We start from the raw sequence: 21740 nt of genomic DNA, 5'->3' as shown, positions 1-21740 counted from the left end.
AACATCGGATGTTCATTTTTATGCAGATGATACTGTTCTTTATTCAAGTGGTAGTAGTTTATCTTTAACTTTTGAAAATGCCCAAAGAGCATTTAACATCATACAACAGAATCTGTATGATTTAAAGCTGATTCTAAATTCAGGTAAAACAAAATGCATGGTATTTTCAAATGCCAGGTATGTTACAAATCATGTCATTGCTACATTGGCTGGACATACTATAGAGCAAGTTAAAGTGTACAAATATTTGGGTGTGTGGGTTGATGATAAGCTGAGCTTCACTGTGCATGTAGAGAACTTGATAAGGAAGCTCAAGCTGAAAATAGGATTTTATTACCGGCATAAGGCTTGTTTTTCTTTTGAGGCCAGGAAGGAGCTGATATGATGGGCAATTAGCAAGACACCCCCAATAAAGGAGTGATTCTGCAGGTGGTGACCACAGACCACTTCTCGGTTCCTATGCTTCCTGGCTGATGTTTTGGTCACTTTTGAATGCTGGTGGTGCTCTCACTCTAGTGGTAGCATGAGACGGAGTCTACAACCCACACAAGTGGCTCAGGTAGTGCAGCTCATCCAGGATGGCACATTAATGCGAGCTGTGGCAAGAAGGTTTGCTGTGTCTGTCAGCGTAGTGTCCAGAGCATGGAGGCGCTACCAGGAGATAGGCCAGTACATCAGGAGACGTGGAGGAGGCCGTAGGAGGGCAACAACCCAGCAGCAGGACCGCTACCTCCGCCTTTGTGCAAGGAGGAGCACTGCCAGAGCCCTGCAAAATGATTTGTTTTATGTGACAGACCCATTTATCTATTTCAATAGTACTCTTATTAGCCTTTTTAATCACTGTGAATGACGTAAGTCCTAGAGTAGACCCATGTTATAATGTCAAAACATAGAAATAAACAGTCTTTTAATTTTGGCACGGTTCATCTTTAGTTTGGGATGGTTGAAATTGCACTTTGCGACAATTCTGATTTGATGTATTAGGATCCCCATCAGCTGACGCCAATGGCGACAGCTAGTCTTACTGGTGTACAACACATAATAAAAATAAAAAAATAACAAATAAATTTTTTACAAAATACTTTACAATTGACATACACTTAAAAACATGAACGTTTAGTGTGTGTGTGTGTGTGCATCTGTCAGTTACACATACATGTCCGTACATACACACAACAAGTAGGTCACATTGGGGAGAGGTGTTGTGCTCTGAAGTGTTGCTTTATTTGTTTATTTAAACCAGGTTTGCTGTTCACTTGTGCTATATAAGATGGAAGGGAGTTCCATGAACTCATGGCCCTGTATAATATTGTATGTTTTCTTGAATTTGTTCTGGGATTGTGAAAATACCCCTGGTGGCATGTCTGGTGGGGTAAGTGTGTGTCAGTGCTGTGTGTAACTATGCAAACAATTTGGAATTTCCAACACATTAATGTTTCTTATAAAAACAAGTGACACAGTCAGTCTTTCCTCAACTCTCAGCCAATAGAGACTGACATGCATGGTATTAATATTAGCCCTCTGATTACAGTGAAGAGCACGACGTGCCACTCTGTTCTGGGCCAGCTACAGCTTAACTAGGTCTTTCTTTGCAGCACTTGATCATATGACTGGACAATAATCCTGATAAAATGAAACTAGAGCCTGCAGGATTTGCTTTGTGGAATATGGTGTCAAAAAAGCAGAGCATCTCTTTATGGACAGATCTCTCCCCTATATTCAGTAGTGCTCCAATGTATAAATCTTTTGAAAGTTCAAAACGAGTAAAAGTTCATGAACATTTCATAAATGCATTCCTATGTTGTTGTGTAACTAGCATACTATTGGTGATGAGATAATATTGTGTCAAAAGAGTTTTATAGCGAGTGATGAGATGCTAGTTTGGCTATTTTAGCTAGGCTAATGTTAGCTAGCTAGCTGAGCTAGCACCAAAGCTAGTACAGTATACGGATCTTGCCCTTTTTCTTGTCAACTGCAGTTTCAGATGAGCATCACTCACTTGAGTCAGTGTTCACCTTATTGAAAAAGTAGCTAGTGCCCTTAATAAAGGTACCAATGCAAAAGAGGAGAAAGTGCAGACCATAATCTGTTTGGGAAGATAGCAGGTGGACTGTAAGTTAATTAATGAATGGCTACTTAACTTGCTGGCTAGCTAACTACACAATAGTTTCACAATTCACAATAAACGGGCACTATGTAGTCAGCTAGCTAGCTATACCTATTGTCAGTAAATACATCATTTAGCTAATAAAAGCAGTATCTAATTCATGTTAATAATCTATCCACAACATTGTTAAGGCCAGTTATTTTTGTCATATGATAATGGTATTTGGTAATAGGATTATGGCAGGGTTCAAAGACAGGCAATAGAGAGAGTGAGAGAGAGAGAGCACCACCCACATTGAGGCAGGGAGAGGACAAACAGATCATCAGGTGAGAATTTGAGTTATAAGGCACTATCAGTTCAACTCCTCATCTTTGCTGACTGTAGCCCGTGCTATAACAAAACAGTTGTTGCCTGCATTTCATTTGGTTGTTTTGGCAGGGTTCAGAGACAGTCAGTAGAGAGAGGGAGAGCACCACCCAGGTTAGGGCACAGGGAGAGAACAAACAGGTTATCAGGTGTGAATTTGGAATATGAGTTACAATGCAGTCTGGTAAAGCACTTTGCACAGCAATTTACATCGCACACAGATTGGAACTATCGGTTCAACTCCTCGTCTTTGCTGACTGTAGCCCAAGTGCTATAACAAATGTTGTTGCTGCATTCTGATTTCATTTTGTTGTCATGGAGGTTGACAACGTAACAACAATAAGACAAAGCAGTCTGCCATATCCACCAGGAGAAGCTGGATACCATAGATAGGGAAACAATATGCTAGAATGTATTTTCTGGCAGAAACAGACGTAAAAAGATATTTGATGCATTTAAGTGAATTGAGACTGTAGATATGAACCCTCTCTTTACCACTAGACAGTGCATTCGCAAACTATTCAAACCACTTTACTTTTTCCACATTCTGTTTTGTTACAGCCTTATTATACTTTTTTCCCCTTGTCAATCTACACACAATACCCGCTACACAGCTATTTTCAGGTCTTTCCATAGATGTTCGATCGGGTTCAAGTCCGGGCTCTGGTTGAGCCACTCAAGGACATTCAGAGACTTGTCCCGAAACCACTCCTGCATTGTCTTGGCTGTGTACTTAGGGTCGTTGTCCTGTTGGAAGGTGAACCTTCACCCCAGTCTGAGGTCGTGAGCGCTCTGGAGAAGGTTTTCATCAAGGATCTCTCTGTACTTTTCTCTGTTCATCTTTCCCTTGATCCTGACTAGTCTCCCAGTCCCTGCCACTGAAAAACATCCCTCAGCATGATGCTGCCACCACCATGCTTCACCGTAGGCACAGTACCAGGTTTCCTCCAGACGTGACGCTTGGCATTCAGGCCAAAGAGTTCAATTTCGGTTTCATCAGACCAGAGAATCTGGTTTCTCATGGACTGAGTCCTTTAGGTGGCTTTTGGAAAACTCCAAGCGGGCTGTCATGTGCCTTTTACTGAGGAGTGGCTTCCGTCTGGCCACTCTACCATAAAGGCCTGATTGATGGACTGCTGCAGAGATGGTTGTCCATCTGGAAGATTCTCCCATATCCACAGAGGAACTCTGGAGCTCTGTCAGAGTGATCGGGCGGCCAGCTCTAGGAAGAGTCTTGGTAGTTCCAAACTTCTTCCATTTAAGAATGATGGAGGCCACTTTGTTCTTGGGGACCTTCAATGCTGCAGACATTTTTTGGTACCCTTCCCCAGGGGGTACTGAGAGGAGGATGGCTCATAATAATGGCTGGAATGGCGCGAATGGAATGGTATCAAACACATGGAAACCATATGTTAGATGTTGTTGATAACTTTCCACTTATTCCCCTCCAGCCATTACCACGTGCCCGTCCTTCCCAATTAAGGTGCCACCAACCTCCTGTGGTATATATGGTGTCATTCATGGGGCTCTGAATAATACGGAGTGTTGCTGGTCAACAACAAAAAAATGTTGCTCTATAAACCACTATGTATTCCATATACAGTGATTTGCATTGAGGCCAATGAAATGGGTGGAGTAAAAGGCCAGCAACACTCAGTATTATTCAGAGCCCCATATAATGACACCATATACATTGTACAGACACTACTAAGTATTCCCTATAATACTTTTACTGCGGCACCAGAATAGTTTTTGCTCTATAAGTCGATGTGTATTCCATATACAGTGATTAGCATTGTGGCCATTTATTTTTAACCTCGGAATGTTTGAAAACCCACATTTAATGAAAATTTCACTTAAATATGAGCAAATATGAATCATTGTTATTATTTAGAGAATCATTTTTCATATATCATGAATAAATACAGGTTATTGATTGACACGTTTCTACTATTACGTGGGGAACTTTTCTTTTGAAAAGCTTCGAAATTCCGTGACCCGGACATACTTCTTTTTATGCTAGGTGGAGGGGTGTCATCACTAGGGTCCCAATATCTTTTTCTATAGATGATATTAAATAAAATGTGAAGGGAGGCTGAGTGATTGAGGCCAAAAGGTTGATCAGTAGGAAAGAGTCACAGAAGTGAAAGCTTATCAGTGCTGTTGAGGTTTGAGAAGGTTTCTCCTGGAAAAGTAGATTTGATTCCTTTGTTTCAACGTCAGAGGATTTGGCCCATCTCCATTGCAGTGTTTAAAATGCCGAAGATGGGACATTTAGCTGTTCAGTGTAAAGGAAAGAAAAGATGTGCCAAGTGTGGAGGGGAACATGATTAGGGTGAATGTGGGAGCAATGTGAAGGTTTAGTGTTGTAATTGTGGGAGGGAACATAGTGCAGCATTTGGTGGATGCCAGGTGCAGAGAGAGAGAGAGGCTCAGAGATATATAATCAGTCATGATGTATCATATGCAGAGGCTGTAAGACTGATTGGTGGAACTACAATGCGGACTGATGGAGCTCCCATGGCTGCTACTGTAGTAAGTGGACCTACTGACGGGCTGGTGCTTCTGCTGGTCCTGGCATGGTTTCGAGACCTGTTCAGAAATCTTGCACTCATGAATGTGCTGTGTCAAAGGACACTTTGATAGTGAATAAAGTTAACTTCATAGCTTTCACTGGTAAGGTTATCAACACAACTCGGGAGGGGGAGGATGTGGTAGAAGATAGTAGGGATGTATTTGTTTTTTAAATTACATTTTCTTAGTAGTACAGAATTTGGCAGACCATGATTGATTGCACACTCCAGCACAGTATGTGGTGGCATGCACCTTAAACAGTTGTTTAAGGACTGCCATGATATCATAGAAGAAGAAGAATCGAAGAACTGATAGAAAGTGCTTTAGGTTGCACTCATAAAATGGCAGAAGTGGATGGTATGTTTGCATCAGATGACGTGTCGTGTTGAGATGAGAGTGAGAAGAATTGGATTACAGCGGTAAATCCAAAAGGAAATAAGAGAAGTAAAGTGGAAGTGTAATCTACTAATTCCATGTGTAGTTCTGATTAGTTTTTGGTTGGAGTAAGGGTTTTGGATCGAGGTTGTGGTAGATCCGTTTGAAGTCGCTATTAAAATTGTGGATGCGTTGGATGAGGTGGCGTCGATGAGAGTAACGAGAAGTGGCTTATTTTGTTTTTTTGTATATCTATGGAACAGAAAGAGCGTGCTCTGCGACTCAAGAAGATAGTGGATTGGAATGTGTCGTGTGGATCTAGACCTTACCGTGAAATGCTTAACCAACAATGCAGTTCAATAAATAGTTAATAAAATATTTACTAAATAAACTATAGTTTAAAAAAATCTAATCAATCAAAAGGTAACACATCAAATGTACATAACAATAATGAGGCTATATACAGGGGGTACCGGTACCAAGTCAATGTGTGGGGTTACAGGTTAGTCGAGGTCATTTGTAGAGTGATAATAAACAGCGAGTAGCAGCAGTGTTAAAACAAAGGGGGGGGGGGGGTCAATGTAAATAGTCCTGGTGGATTAATTGTTCAGGAGTGTTATGGCTTGGGGGTAGAAGCTGTTAAAGAGCCTTTTGGTCCTAGACTTGGCGCTCCGACTGCTTGCCGTGCGGTAGCAGAGAGAACAGTCTATGACTTGGGTGACTGGAGTCTTTGACAATTTTTGGGCCTTCCTCTGACACCGCCTAGTATATAGGTCCGGGATGGCAGGAAGCTTGGTACCAGTGATGTACTGGGTCGTACGCACTACTCTCTGCAGCGCCTTACGGTCAGATGCTGAGCAGTTGCCATACCAGGTTGTGATGCAACCGGTCAGGGTGGTGCAGCTGTAGAACATTTTGAGGCACTGCTTGCCGTGCGGTAGCAGAGAGAACAGTCTATGACTTGGGTGACAGGAGTCTTTGACAATTTTTTGGGCCTTCCTCTGACACCGCCTAGTATATAGGTCCGGGACTGCTTGCCGTGCGGTAGCAGAGAGAACAGTCTATGACTTGGGTGACTGGAGTCTTTGACAATTTTTTGGGCCTTCCTCTGACACCACCTAGTATATAGGTCCGTGATGGCAGGAAGCTTGGTACCAGTGATGTACTGGGTCGTACGCACTACTCTCTGCAGCGCCTTACGGTCAGATGCTGAGCAGTTGCCATACCAGGTTGTGATGCAACCGGTCAGGATGGTGCAGCTGTAGAACTTTTTGAGGATCTGGGACCCGTGCCAAATCTTTTCAGTCTCCTGAGGGGAAAAAAAGGTATGGACACCAAGGAACTTGAAACTCTAGACCCGCTCCACTTCAGTCCTGTCGATGTTAATGGGAGCCTGTTCGGCTCTCCTTTTCCTATAGTCCACGATCAGCTCCTTTGTCTTGATCACATTGAGAGAGAGGTTGTTGTCCTGGCACCACACTGCCAGGTCTCTGACCTCCCTATAGGCTGTCTCATCGTTGTCGCTGATCAGGCTACACTGTTGTGTAGTCAGCAAACTTAATGATGGTGTTGGAGTCGTGCTTGGCCACGCAGTCGTGGGTGAACAGGGAGTAGTGGAGGGAGCTAAGCACGCACCCCTGAGGGGCCCCAATGTTGAGGATCAGCGTGGCAGATGTGTTGTTGTCTACCCTTATAACCTGGGGGCGGCCCGTCAGGAAGTCCAGGATCCAGTTGCAGAGGGAGGCGTTTAGTCCCAGGGTCCTTAGGTTAGTGATGAGCTTTTTAGGCACCAGGGTTTCTGGCATGATGGTGTTGATGTGAGCCATGACCAGCTTTTCAACACATTTCATGGCTACCGATGTGAGTGCTATAGTGCGGTAATCATTTAGGCAGGTTACCTTCGCTATTTCTTGGGCACAGGGACAATGGTGGTCTGTTTGAAACATGTAGGTATTACAGACTCGGCCAGGGAGAGGTTGAAAATGTCAGTGGAGACACTTGCCAGTCGGTCCGCGCATGCTTTGAGTACACGTCCTGGTAATCCGTCTGGCCTCGCGGCTTTGTGACCTGTTTAAAGGTCTTGCTCACATTGGCTATCGAGAGCGTGGTGGATGGAGTGAGGAAGCCCACTGTATCCGTTCCACAGTTTTCTGATGACGAGTCTCCCCCTTCCTTTTCACGTTTATTTGGGTTTTATGAGATTCCCTGTGAGAGATTTCATGCCCAAACCCATGCAGTGTTATAAATGCAAAATATTTGGTCATGTGCCAGGTATATATATCATATGCCAGCTGAGGCTAAATGCTGCAGTTGTGGTGGTGAACATGCACCCGAATTTCTGAAGTGTCCTGTTAGGGTGAAGGAGACGGATGTAGCAAGAATAAGGGCTGTCCAATTTGTAAGTCGCTCTGGATAAGAGCGTCTGCTAAATGACTTAAATGTAAATGTAAATGTAGATTCTATCCAGAGCTGGTGAGAAGAGTGGAAGAATGGGGTGAAGTTGAAGAAGTAATGGTAGTAGGAGTAGACACCAGATTATATTCCTTGTCAAAAGAGGGATTCTGACATGTTGCATGTTAAGGAGGTAAACTTTGTAGAGTTTATTGCATTGGTTATCAACTGCAGAGCACAAACAGAGGGAATCTGAGAAAATAGGCATCATTGGGATTGCGCTGAACCTTTTTTGGGACTCAAGGATTTTCCTGCAGAGGCATTCCAAGGAATCCTGTCAATTAATGTTCCAACCTCACAGGCACCCGAGCCTGTTCATGGATGTGATTTGGACTGTCACTGAAGGAGTGGGGTGTGAGGTGTTTTTAAAATGTATTTTTGGTCTTTTGTATGATTTTGGGTCCCCCATACAGTAGGTGGCAGCAATACACCAATAGGTGTAGTCTGCCATAATACTTTATAGAAGAAGCTACCACTCTTTGCTTTCGTTTTACGGTCTTACAAATGTTTAAATCGCAATGTTTGTAGGGAAAATAAACTTTGGAAATTGACAAGTAGTCAGTGGATTACCTCAGCATGCTGATTACACTAGACAGCGTTTGAATAAATTGTTGTTCACGCTAAGCAAAAGCTAGCTGGCTAACATTCGAAAATGTCCTGCAAGCCACAGCTGAAATGAAAACATAATGACAAGCCTGGGTGATATACTCCACTGATACGGTAAGTAATTTATTAGTTCTGTTTAGCGAATTAACTAAGTTTACTATTAGCTAGCACGACGTAAACAACTGACTAGCAAACGTTAGCTAGCTAGTCTAATTAGTAGCTACATTAGCTAACTAGCTAGTACCCTTGCCTTGTAATACGTCCTTGCTAGCGAACTGTCCTCACTAGATTATAAATCTAACACCTAGCTAACGTTAGATACTTTAGACTGTTTTTGATTTGCTAGCTAGCTGGCCGTTTTTGTTTGTATAACTCGCTGTGCTTTCTAATAGTTGACAGGCTAGCTAGTTACGTTACTAGCCAAGTAAAACGCAACTCCACGATGTAACGTTAGTGTTCACAGAGACGAGAGTGGGCGGAGTGTACTTCCTCCGACTACATTGAGTCACCCGCTGTCAGTCGATATGAGGAAACAGTCCGTGGTTGTATTTGTTTAACGTTTTATTAAAAAGTATAGATTTCAGCAAACAAATACACGCAACTACAGAGGGACAAGTACACGGTAAGGGTTTAAAGGTCAACTCCGACACTTTCTACATTTGCGTCGTTATTATAAAGTATTTACTTATGTCCTAAACAGTTTTAGTGTAATTGTATGATTTCATGTCTATTGACTGTTTAGTGATGAGCAAAACCAGAAATTGCTTCTCTGTTACGTTTTTTCAGCAGGATCCCTGAGATGACGAATACAATAAATTATGGTCGGTCATTTTCATCTATATAACTAGGGTGTTAGGAGTCAAAATGAAACAGTGGTTCTGGTGTTTTACTCATGTATTCTATGTTATTGAGAAGCTTCTCAGGAACAGAGAACACTTTATTTCATGAGGATAGGACTTACCATTGCTGGGAGAAAAAGAAATTCAAGTGAACAGAAAATATTCAAAAGGTCGCAGACTGGTCAATGTTAATCCCAAGTCAATAATGGCACCAAATTCTTAATTTGAACACGTTTTGTCCAATATCTCAAGATAGTTTAGTCATATTGTTTGGACATTTTCAAGGCTGATGTAGAACACATAATTGATTCAAGTAAAAGTAAAATGTATTAAATGAAACTGCAATATTATGGAAATGTGGCACTTAATATGCTAATGAGGCAGTATGGAATACATAGGTCTACTGACAGTAATTTAAGACTAATTATTTAAGGTAGGGTGGTCATGCACTACATGACCAAAAGTATGTGGACACCTGCTCGTCGAACATCTCATTCCAAAGTCATGGGCATTAATATGGAGTCCCCCCTTTTCTGCTATAACAGCCTCCACTCTTCTGGGAAGGCTTTCCACTAGATGTTGGAACATTGCTGCAGGGACTTGCCACAAGAGCATTAGTGAGGTCGGGTACTGATGTTGGCCGATTAGGCCTGGCTTGCAGTCGGCATTCCAATTCATCCCAAAAGTGTTCGATGGGGTTGAGGTCAGGGCTCTGTGTAGGCCAGTCAAGTTCTTCCACACTGGTGACGATTAGGCTAAAAACAAATACCATTGAAGTGAATGGAACTTTGCTATTCACTAACTCATTTGCATAAAGTAGTATGAAAAGTTGCATTCTAATTTCATAAGTTGTTACAAACTTTGTTTTGCAAAAAGCATGAATATTTGCTAATAATACTGTGGCTTACTTCTAAGGTAAGCATAAACCTGAGTTGGCTTACATTGTTATGTTTGGTGTTGATGAGTTACTCTAGTGATGGGAGGATAAACTGCATTGTTTACAGCAAATAATTATCCTTGAACGAGACAGTGATTTGCCTGGTAGTAACCTGCACAGTTAAATAAAGGTAAACAATTATTTATTTTTTTGTTTAAAGATAGATGGAACACATTTTCAATTCACTGGTATTTAGCGATGTTTTTATCGATTGTAGGGCTGTAACCACTGCATTCTGGTAGAATTAATAAAACCATCAAACACAAAATTCGCTGCTGGCACAATACAGACGCTGCAGAGCAGTGCTGCCTCTCACCAAGAGCGTTACTTCAGCGAATGGCGTCAAGCCAACAAACACCCCCTCTCACAGCTAGCTAGCATCTCATCATGAAAAAGGGTGGTGCCAATCCCTAATAACCCATACACCAAAATGTAGCTACGAAGTTCTACTTGGTGATATGCTAGGTTTTTTTATGTGTCTCTGAAAACTTCTGAATGACCGAAGGGGAAACATTTTACCTTTATATTTCAGTCCAATGACATCTGATGAACGTAAAACCTCAGGACTTTCCCATACTTGTTGGCAATACAATGTCACATCGATCTTACTCTGCGATGGGTATTCCCCACTCTACCAAAGAGCAAATTTGAACACATCAACACACCGATTTCATGGGTTTCATAAAAAAGACTGTCTCGCAGAATTGAACGTTCTAAGCACGGCACTTACATTACATTTGGGCTCCTATCACGTAAATATCATAATATACAGTATTTCGATTTTTAACAACTTCCACATTCATGTTTTCAAATGATTTATGTATTTTGATGACTACATTATTGACATTTTAGTGAAAATGTATTTGATCACTGCTGTTTTTGTAGAATTCTTGCCTATTGTCCATTGTTTGTCGAATATCGTTTAATTTTTGTAAATAGTTTTTACATCTATTACGACATACACTGAGTGTATAAAACATTAGGACCACCTTCCTAATATTGAGATGCACCCCTTAGGCCCTCAGAACAGCCTCAATTATTCGGGGCAAGATGTCAAGCGTTCCACAGGGATGCTGGCCAATGTTGACTCCAATGCTTCCCACAGTTGTCAAGTTGGCTGGATGTCCTTTGGGTAGTGCACCGTTCTTGATACACACGGGAAACTGTTGTGTGAAAAACCCAGCAACACTGCAGTTCTTGACACACTCAAACCGGTGCGCCTGGCACCTACTACCATAACCTGTTCAAAGGCACTTAAATATTTTGTCTTACCCATTCACCCTCTGAATGGCACACACACAATCCATGTCTCAATTGTCTCAAGGCTTAAAAATCCTTCTTTAACCTGTCTCCTCCCTTCATCTACACTGATTTGAATTCATTTAACAAGTGACATCAATAAGGGATCATAGCTTTCACCTGGTCATTATGTCATGGAAAGAGCAGATGTTCCTAATGTTTTATATACTCAGTGTAATAATAGCTTATTAACTGGTTATAAAGTGGTGGAATTGTCCTGTTAAGAAGTATGGACCTTCGGCGACTCAGTGTAGTCGGAGATACAGTACGCACAGTCTCATCTCCGCTCAACTCCGTTGATGTGAAGTACATGGTGGAGTTGAGTTTTACTTGGCTGGCCAGCTCCATGGTTGGAGGAGTAAATAACAGCCTGTAGTTTGAAGTGCCTCTCCCACGAGTTAATGGTGTTTAAAAGCACACAACATCCCTTGGATCGGATGTTGAACTGTTACTCACGTTGTGCCACGTGTGTCTTGCAGATTGAACGGGACTCCTTTATTCTTCACAGAGGTGACGTAGCTATGGTTACCATTCTGACTTTTCCATTTGGGTTTACAGTAAACAAATTCTCTCTGTCATCTTGTTTTAGAAGAACACACACAGTGGGCTGTGCCTCTGGAAATGTCTAAACACTGCTTTGGTTTTGTGTTTCAGGGACCATGATACCCTGCAACTAGTGATCTCAATATGGAGTTGTACTGGTACATGTAAGTAGCTAGCTAGTAATTCACACGATGCAGTAGGATTTGATGGACAGAATTACAATGTGAACAACATTAACTTCAGCATAAGATATTATTGCTGCTACTTCTCTCTCCTTTCTGTTTACCTTCAGAGTGGTCATCGTATTCATCATTATCAAGATCTTCTTCTACGTGTGCTGGTACCGCTCACGTCAGAGACAGCTGGCAGCGTACCTCAACAACCCTCGTAATGCCCAGATAGTCATCGTGGGAGGGAGGGCCTATCTGCATCAGACGTGTGAGAGACCGAATGTAAGTAGCAGTGGTTCTTCGACATTTTTGTTATTGGGGCATCAAACCAAGGCCATGGATGGACACAATACAAGGCTGATTATGTACAAGTAATTGTATACCAATTAGCAACCAATTTGACTAGGTTTGGGGGGGGGGGGGGGGGTGGCATCCTGTCTGCAACATGGTTCTCGGGCACACATTCTGAGAAATAAATTGAGATGCAGACCTACTAATTCAGGTTTTTCAGAGACTAGAATCACATTGTTTTGTTCCAGTCATGCGCAGGGAAGCATATCATATTGACTCTGAGTAAAGAAGAAGAGGTCAGGAGGGTTGCTAAGGTTGCCCTTTCAGAGGTTTGTGAGTTGGTGTGTTGGTGAGTAGGCAGTTTGTGTTCCTGAAAGTGCTTGTGGTTTTAGATGAGTTACTTTCACTCTGAATGACTGAGAATGGGAGGCTTTCTCACTGTGTCGATTACTCAGCTTTCCACCAGTCTTGTGGTGTTTAACAGCAGGTTGACTCTTTGTTTAGTAGGTGTGTATGCTCATGTATGTGTGTATCAGTAGTGTCTGTGTTTGTGTTTGTTTGTGTGCACGTACGGGTGAGTTTGTGTGTGAGACGGTGCCCTTGCTGAAACGTCAGGGCTCTGGAAGGTCTCATGGCTTTGTGAAGCAGTGCATGGGCTACAATGAATGTGTGAGAGCCAATGTTGGGGTAGGTTTTTCTACCGGAGACTGTCCAGCACTTGTAAAATCTAACCCAAGCCTGTGAAAGTCTCTAAGCCAATAGGAACAGCTAAGATGGACACCACTCTATACATCTTGTTTCCCGGACTTTTCAAAGTGACATTCATGGAACTTCTGCATTCCTTTGTTGTACTGGCCAGGGACTTCTCCCTAAACACCAAGTGTTACCATCTGTTGTGGTTTTATTGTCCTCTGTGGACTAATATCTCTAGAACCAGTGACCCGTGACTTTGATGTTTTCATAGACAAGTCTAGGAGAAGACTTCAAAACCAAGGTTGCGTTATAGAAACTGACATCAGCCCTACTTCCAGTACGTTCTGCCTTTGTGTTCTGCGGAGGTTCTTAGAACATGTTTTAACAGCTCTTCGTAGAACACCTGGAAGTAATCTCCATGAATCAAAACCCGGCTCAAACGATCTATGAGGGAACAAATTCAACATCTCTTTCTCCGACTCCTCTGCTGTCCCTTTTAATAGCGCTCAGAACGGTTCCATACTATCCTGGCCTAGGTCTATATCCTTCTGATTGACTGGATAGAAAGAGCACTGTTACGTGACTAGAGCACTGCAAATGCTATGTTACTCAAACAAGTGTCTCAAAGTTTGTCAGGGCCCCAAGTTGTTAGGCTACTCAGAGCAAGTAGTCTCCTTTTTTATTGTTACAAACACCGGATAGGTGCATTGAAATGTCAACATGCACACCATAACAGTTGTGCTTTATTACGGTCCCTGCCTTTCCTTTACTGAATTACTATAAGTTCCCCTTGTCTTTCAGGTGAATTTTTTTAAGCTATTTATAGCGTAGCTTTCTCATGGCGGAAATGCCCCAATTCTAAGAATGAGGTCTGTAGTCGTTAACGGGAGATTCCAGCTACTAGCTAGCTCTTCTTGGAAGCTCTCCCCAGTAATGACACTACTGTATCTGCTTTAGTATCTCTGCCTTTGATCTGATTTGAACATGTGGTTTGAACAGAAGCCTGTTCTGTTTTTGATTGTTAGTGTATCTGGACTCTAAATGAAACGGTTCTACAAGGAAGCCAAGTTCAAATAACTGGAGATTTTTGTACAGGATGAGCAAACCTTACAGTTCTGTTAGGCTGGAATTAGAATTAGGGATGCACATTTTGGTCAATTTTACCACCGACTCATTAACTGGGCAACAAACGGTTAAAAAAAATCTAAGCAGTAACATGACGTGACCAACAGAAACTACTATGCATGCATACACAGACATTTGTAATTAGAATGGAAACATGCAACAATAGCAAGCCTATCACCTTACAGTCAAAAGGCTATAGCCTATTATTGAACATCCAACTCCTGTAATGTAAACGTTGTTTTCAAATATTCGCCAAAATGCAATTCGTGAGAAAGCACTGTTCAAAATAAACGGGAGTTGATTGAGAAATAAAAATAGTAGCTATTTTTAATTGTGGTCATCAACTGTTTTTAACACTCGATTTTCATTCATGATTATTTGTTGCGCAATGACTGGGCTTACAAAAGCACGTTTCACTCCAGTACTAGCTTTTTGAGAACAGGTGATAGGCTATTCCGCTCTTCAAACTAGGCTCCCTATGCTGTGAGCATGTGATAAGTAAGATGCATGGCGACAAACAAAAATACACGTGCCAATTTTAATTCCACTAAATGATGCAAATTAACCTATAGACCAATAAGCATTTATATAGTTTTCGCCCATTAACAGTTAACCGTTAACATACCTAACTAGAATGTAAGAATTAGAATGTCAGTCAGAATGTAGCTGTGCTCGGAACAGAACCCAGGTAAAGCTGAGTGTTCTAACCCTGTGATTCCACCTGGTTCTTTTCAGCCACACCCCAGTGAGTGAGCTTGAATGATCTTTTGCACTCCATTCCAAGCCTTTACTGCCTCACTGCTTTAGTACAACCCCTCTCTAGCTCACCTCAACCTACTTTTCTTTTTTGTTTGCCACCCCATCTCCTCTTTCAGTCTTCTAGTCTAAAGCATGATACTCCCTGTTTAGATTGTAATGGAATGTTCAGCAAGGAGGCCCCCGAGCCATCCATAACTCCAGCAGGCAGGCAGCAGCCTCCCTGAAGGGCTCTGGAGACAGGCCAGGGGGAGACCAGAGACTGGGTGCGTCCCAAATAGCACCCTATTCCCTATAAAGTGCATTACTTTTGACTGGGGCCCAGATGGCTCTGGTCAAAAGTAGTGCACTATATCGGGAATAGTGAGCCATTTAGGGTGCCGCTTGAGAGGGAGGGAGAGAGACGGGGAGATGCAGGGTGAAGATTCTGTCTTTTGGCCACTAGTGAGCTTTTGCTTCTGTTTAGCTTGTGTTTATCATCACACTCCAGTTGAGAATGAAAGTGTGTGTGTGTGTGTGTGTGGTATTAATTCCTTTTCTTTCTCTTTCTCGCTCTCGCTCTCTCGCTCTCTCGCTCTCTCTCTCTCAGACGTCTATCTGGCCCAGTTGGTATGGGGTTCAGGATGAGGAGTCAGTGGGCGAGCCTTCCACCTCTCTCCCCCCGGCAGCATCCTTCTCTCACATGGACATGCCTCCACCATACGAAGCCGTCTCTGGAGGTAACACATACAGGATATGGTTAGGTGACGAGACAAAACTGCAGGAAATTGGTCATAGAAACACCACTTAAAGTCGTACATGTCTTATCTAAAGAAGGGGCTAACATTACACTTAGAGTTGATGGCTTTTATCTCTCACAAGTACTACAGCCTACTCAAGATTGCATTGGAGCTACTTAATAAGGCTACCTTAAGCCTGTCTTCACCACTATGTTTTGCTCACTTAGCTAACTCCTTCAGAGGGGTTGTTCATTCAGCCATCCTGGTGCTGAGGTCTTGAGCCTTGAGGCAGCAGCCTTACAGACCACAGGGACAAACAGGGTTATATTCATTAGTGTATACCGTTCAACATGTTTTGGAACAGAAAACATTTTGCAACAACAAGTTCCCTACTGGACAAGTCGAAGTAGTCCCTCCCCGTTTCTGTCTGTTTCCTTCGTTTGGTCCCTAGTGAACACAACCCAGGAGAGAAAAAGCACACATCTCCCAGTATAATAGCACTGCTTGGCTGGCCATCTGGTACCACTGCCAAAAGGCTTGTTTTAGGCCCGTCACAGCCACACTGCTGCCAAAGATACAACATCTTACCCTGTTGAAAGGAGTGATTACGCACATCCAGCCATAACACAGGAGCTTGATACAAAAAATGACTCATTGTTTGCTCTTCCCAGAAGCGCTCTTTAGTGACACAATTACATCATTATTTCTAACAGCATGGTCTTCGTCACATTCAAAAAGGGAGTGTTCTTTCCCTCATATCCCAGTCACTATTGCCACCAGTGGTTCCTGACTACAGTAGCAGGCAAGATGTAAAGGAACCGAGCTCTGGTAGCCCCGTTTTAAAATGAATGAGGACTTCCCTGCTTGGCTGTACTGTCACTTAGATCTTTAGTGCTTAGATCACTCACCCTCAGTGAATGTGTGTGTGCTGCATCAAAGACACCTTTACCCCTCAGATCTCTCCATGATCACAGAGCCTTCTCCACTCACACATGTAACTGATGTCAGTGTTAAACCCACACACTGGTCCTGGTACTGTCCCTTCCCTTGTCATAAATACACTGTCAAAAGTACCTTATTATTCCCCCCTCCTGCGTGGCTAGCGTGTTCTCCTGTCACTGGGTTGTTGCACGGCGTTCTAGCGCTCAGGAGTGAAGTCTCCCTTAGGTACAGATCTAGAATCAGTTCCCCCTCCCCCAATTCTAACCTTAACCCTGAGTGGGCAAAATGCTAAACTGACCCAAGATCAGCATCTGATCAGCACCAGCTCACTGAACAGTAACAGGATGTGGTAGGGGAGGATATGAGTGTTAAGTGGTTACTTCCTCCTATGATCTCTCAAACTATATTCTCTAGGACAATGCCAGATAGAGGTATGTAGAAGTTGTGTGTACACTATTTTTTTTATTCCAAAGTACTGTAAAACTTCTATTAATAACCCAGACATTTATTTGTTTCAACTGCCGAGTTGGCCGGTACGTATGGGAGGCTGGCGTTTAATATCACTCGAGGTGTGGAAGTTTCTCTACAGCTACTGTAATTAGTACGTTCTGTCACCAGTAGCCCTGTGAAATATTTAAGACAGTGGTTGCATTTAGAACGCACTGCAAATGTTACAAAAGGGGAGAACGGATCTTTTTTTCCCGCTGCTTACAGACAGACTTGTGTTTTGACATGCAGGGATCAATCATTTGATACCAGGTGGCAATGCTGTGACATTCTACTGGAGCAGACGAGCCAAATTTGTGCATGAGTCATTTCACTTTTTTCACCCGGCGCTTATAAGCGGCCAGCATTTATTTGCTTAAATTAAAAACGATGTCCAGCATTTGTTGGAGACTGAGTTTTAAGAATGTTTGCCGACCATCGCAACATTCTTTACAGTTTCTTTTTTCTTTAGACTGCACACAGATGTTCATGGCGTCGCTCTGTATTTCTGCTTATTAACCTCTAACCTCTGACCCCACAGCTGATGACCTGAAACCTCCTCCGTATAGCGAGGTTGCCCAGAGCGATGCCATGGACACTTCTCGCCCCTCCCACCACGCCCTTCTCCCTCCCCCTCTCTCTGAGGGTGGAGACTCTGCTAGCATCATCAGCGAAGCCCCGCCTCCATACACCCCCAGCCCCAACCGGCATGAGGGCCCTATCAACTCCAGCCAATCACACTCGGAGGACCGACCCAGCTAGACCAATCACAAACCCTGATGCCGACTGACTCTTTACCGCCTTTCCAAGTGCTGTCCTCCTCCCTGCCTTCTCACCTCAGCGATCCCTGCCAGCTATGCTCACTCACTAAACCGGGAGGGCAGGCTGTTGTTTTGGTTTTCTAGGTTTTAAAACAGTTTTCTATTTTCTACTGTTTGAAAGGGATTTGCTGTGATGAAGAATATGATAAATAATAAGATATAATGTTGTGGAGTTTGACTGCTGGACAACTCTTCCCTCTGGAACACCCCACTGCATCATGGGAAGAAGAGAGAGAGGGCTAGAGGGAGAGATTTACACAACAGCCAGCAGTGGAGAGGATAAAGGCAACAATAACGTCCAATATCCAATGAGTCCAATGACGGCCTTTAGTGCTGTGTCCAGACACCCATTCCAGTGTCCCCATCAGAGTTCTATACTAAGCACCTTCTCAGAACTGATTTAAAAAAAGACTATTCTTCAGGCCTTTATCTGTAACATCCAACAGCATTTGCCTTAGAGATTGAGAGAGATCGATGCATTTCCAAGAAATCTACCGGATGAATGAACCATGTTGGAAAAATGTAGTGGTTGAATGTGATGATTATTGTACAGTCACAGAACAATAATGATCGCTAACATCTTCAGTCCATTGGAGCTCCATCCCCTCTTCACTCTGTCAGTGGCTTGGTTATGCCATTTTGGCTATTCTTATGTCATAAATGTTCTGTTATTGTGTCATTCCAGGGGCCAGGAGTTTTTTTCCTGGCCAAAAACTTTGGACCTTAAAGTTTAACTAGGGTCCAGTGTTTTTCTAGTCAGGTCATGTAGTTAGGAAAATTCCGTAGTCATATCCATTCAATGCATTTACTGTAACCCCACAGACTATGTCCCAATTACAGTGAGCTTCAAAAGTATTGGGACAGTGTCACATTTGAGTTGTTTTGACTCTGTAATCCTTTGGATTTGAAATGAAACAATGACTGAGGTTAAAGTGCAGACTGTCAGCTTTAGGCTGTTTTCATCCACTCCAAAATGACACAATACATTATTTAACATTCATTTCTATTGGGCACAAAATCATCTGAAACACAACTAAAACTACCAGCAAATGCATCCAACAAATGTGTAGTCACAAGCTTGATGTAGTCATTGCATGCTGTGAATATGGGACCAAATACTTAACTTTTTACAACTTTAATACACATATAAGTGAAATAGTCCCAATATGTTGGGTCTCCTAAAATGTGGTGACTATATACAAAAAGTGCTGTCATTTCTAAACGGTTCACCCGATGTGGATGAAAATACTCTCAAATTAATGCTGACTGTCTGCACTTTAACTTCAGTCATTGTATCATTTCAAATCCAAAGTGCTGGAGTACAGAGCCAAAACAACAGCAAATGTGTCACTGTCCCAATACCTTTACTCTAAATCTCCTTCCTCCCAAAGTGTGCATTTGTTCATTACCCTTCACTGATTTGAAGAAAATGACTGCTCTAAGTTGGTGGAAACTCCCACTAGCCCATGCCTCCACCAATCCAATGCTTTTAGATTTGTAGCAAGTAGTGAACGAGTGCACACTTAAGGAGATATTATTGAGACGAACTGTTAGTATCCCAACTATCTGGTTCCTTCCTTCCCTTGGCTGTAAATGGATGAGCTAACAGGCCTGATCATGATGACCTTTCAACAGAGGTTTTTGGTGTGTTTACAAAGACAAACAAACAATAACAATGTTGTAAAATGTGTAGTAAAGAATACAGTGGGAACTTGGAGGAAGTCATTTAGAGAAGTAATCTAGAGACCCATTTGAAACATAACTTTAAGCATAGAATAGAAAGGTTGCCGATGAGTTTAAAATGACTTTAAATTATATTGTTATATGATATGATAATCTTCCATTTTGTGGTGACAAATCAGTGTGTGTACGTCCCAGATTCATAACCTTGCCACATGCATTATGGGGAGTTTAACCCAGTTTGATTCTGCATTTCTGAGACTTGATTTTTTGTTGGGTATTCATACATTTTGGGGATTAATCAATTGTACATTAAACATATGATTATATTCATATCTCGTTTCTGGTGTTTGTCTTTTCACAGCGCAAATACATTTTTTCACTGTAGCTAGGTTTCCATCCAATTGGTGACTGATTTTACTGCGGATATTCTAATATCCCCATAAAAACAATATGCACATTTTCCCACCAGAGAAGTTTCCATCAAATTGACTTATGGATAAATGTCTGTGCGTGATGACGTAGTGCACATAAAAAAAAAACTTTTGCAGTTAAATGGGTTTCCAACGTATTTTAAACTTGACAGTGTTTTGTCCCCCCTCCCCCCAAAAAAGCTGATATAGTGATTTCTTGATATCTGTAAACTCCCTTTGGTGACTGCCATTTGTCAATTCCAGTGTTATGAGACTGATGGTTTTTCAACGCAGATGATTTGATAAAAGTCACCTTGTCTGATTTACATGGTTATCAAAATGTCACCCAGGGTAAGCCTACACGAAACAGCCCTTATTTTAAACGTTTCTAAAATCCCCTGTTGGGAAAATTAATGGTGGAAAAATGATTGGAACCATTCCCCTGTTTGAGGTTTTATGGGTATTATGACACCTCCTCTATGGGTGAAACTTGATATCAAGAAATTCCCCTAATTGCAGTCTGAAATTACACCCTTTGTTCCTGTCCACAATTCCCCCTCAACCAGTGGTGATATTTTTGAGCCACTAGGGGGAGGTATTGCTCTGTTTGATTTCAACCAAGCCACTGTCAGGGTCTCTGGCAGGTAGTAGCCTAGTCTACAGGCACCAACTGTTGACCATGTTTCTCAGGGCTAGTTTATATTATGGTTTTTGGCATATGTTTTATTTTCCTCTTGACGGATAGAGCTAATTCTAATCAGATTGGCTTTAGATTGCTCATATTATTCAGGATCAGTGGGTTTGAAAACAGTAGACTATTTATTGGTGGGTGTGTGTTGGTGCGTGGGTGGGTGGGTGACTGCTAACTATAGTGACTAGTAAATGGTAAACAGACAATGCCGTTCCCAGAGGCGTGGGTGGCAGTGATAGTTTCACCCAGCGCACGATGCCACTGCTGCCTGCACTCAATGATTTCTTTTTAATTGGCAGGACAAATAAATGCCCCTAAAAGGGCTACACACACATATTCAAACACACCTCTTACTAATTCCATATGTATGAAAAGAAGTTACACTTTTTCAGTTGGAAACTTTACAAACAAGCAGTGTAGCTAGAAACGAATTGCATGCCACTGATATCTATCTCAAGGTTTCCTAACATAGATTAAGTTGTCTTTCCTCTCCCAGGTTCTGAATACGACATATTGCCCTTGGCTATTTTATATATTCATCTCATCTAGTTGACAATTCACATTAATCAATGTTAGGTAGCGTAGGTGTAGAGCTAAATTAGTTGTGTATGCTGTGTTTGTCCTTGTCTAAATGTGAGGCAGTGTAGCATCACTTTAATTAAGGCCCTCCTCAGGGCTGAAAAGCCTCAACATTACAGTTCACAGTCCTGCACTAGATTGTGTTTCAGACAGACACTCAAGGCCACGACTTCAATGTTTCTGATTCCTCTTCCTGAGAACTTTGGGTTGGAGCTGGAGATATGCACATAGAAGGGAATATGAGTTTTGGAAAAAAACACCTACATGCATAATTGGA

At 42.3% G+C, this 21740-nt stretch overlaps 1 protein-coding gene across 6 annotated transcripts; it reads left to right on the top strand.

Annotated features, from left to right (window-relative positions):
• The first annotated feature begins 8325 nt into the window (after window positions 1–8325).
• Window positions 8326–20113, top strand: LOC139583624 (uncharacterized). 6 transcript variants are annotated; one of them, XM_071414901.1, is made up of 7 exons: window positions 8972–9101; window positions 9266–9300; window positions 12034–12064; window positions 12209–12261; window positions 12390–12549; window positions 15722–15851; window positions 17821–20113. In XM_071414901.1, exons 4-7 carry the CDS (start codon window positions 12242–12244, stop codon window positions 18039–18041), a joined length of 531 nt encoding a protein of 176 aa, XP_071271002.1. In that variant the 5' UTR covers window positions 8972–9101; window positions 9266–9300; window positions 12034–12064; window positions 12209–12241; the 3' UTR covers window positions 18042–20113. The 6 variants fall into 6 exon arrangements, with proteins under 6 accessions (XP_071271003.1, XP_071271006.1, XP_071271002.1 ...); XM_071414904.1 differs by having other exon boundaries at window positions 9011–9101; window positions 9269–9300; XM_071414902.1 differs by lacking the exons at window positions 8972–9101; window positions 9266–9300 and adding an exon at window positions 8326–8593.
• Window positions 20114–21740: the final 1627 nt, after the last annotated feature.

The sequence above is a fragment of the Salvelinus alpinus genome, chromosome 8, assembly GCF_045679555.1.
Source record: "Salvelinus alpinus chromosome 8, SLU_Salpinus.1, whole genome shotgun sequence".
Lineage (NCBI taxonomy): Eukaryota > Metazoa > Chordata > Actinopteri > Salmoniformes > Salmonidae > Salvelinus > Salvelinus alpinus.
Note: the sequence above shows the minus strand (reverse complement) of the source record. Positions and strands in the feature narration are given on the sequence as shown.

Excerpts from the sequence above, each read along its gene's own strand:
- LOC139583624 (XM_071414902.1), top strand. The coding sequence starts at position 12,242 with ATGGAGTTGTACTGGTACAT. Across the intron at positions 12,262-12,389 it reads ATGGAGTTGTACTGGTACAT|AGTGGTCATCGTATTCATCA; the intron begins GTAAGTAGCTAG and ends GTTTACCTTCAG. Across the intron at positions 12,550-15,721 it reads AGACGTGTGAGAGACCGAAT|ACGTCTATCTGGCCCAGTTG; the intron begins GTAAGTAGCAGT and ends TCTCTCTCTCAG.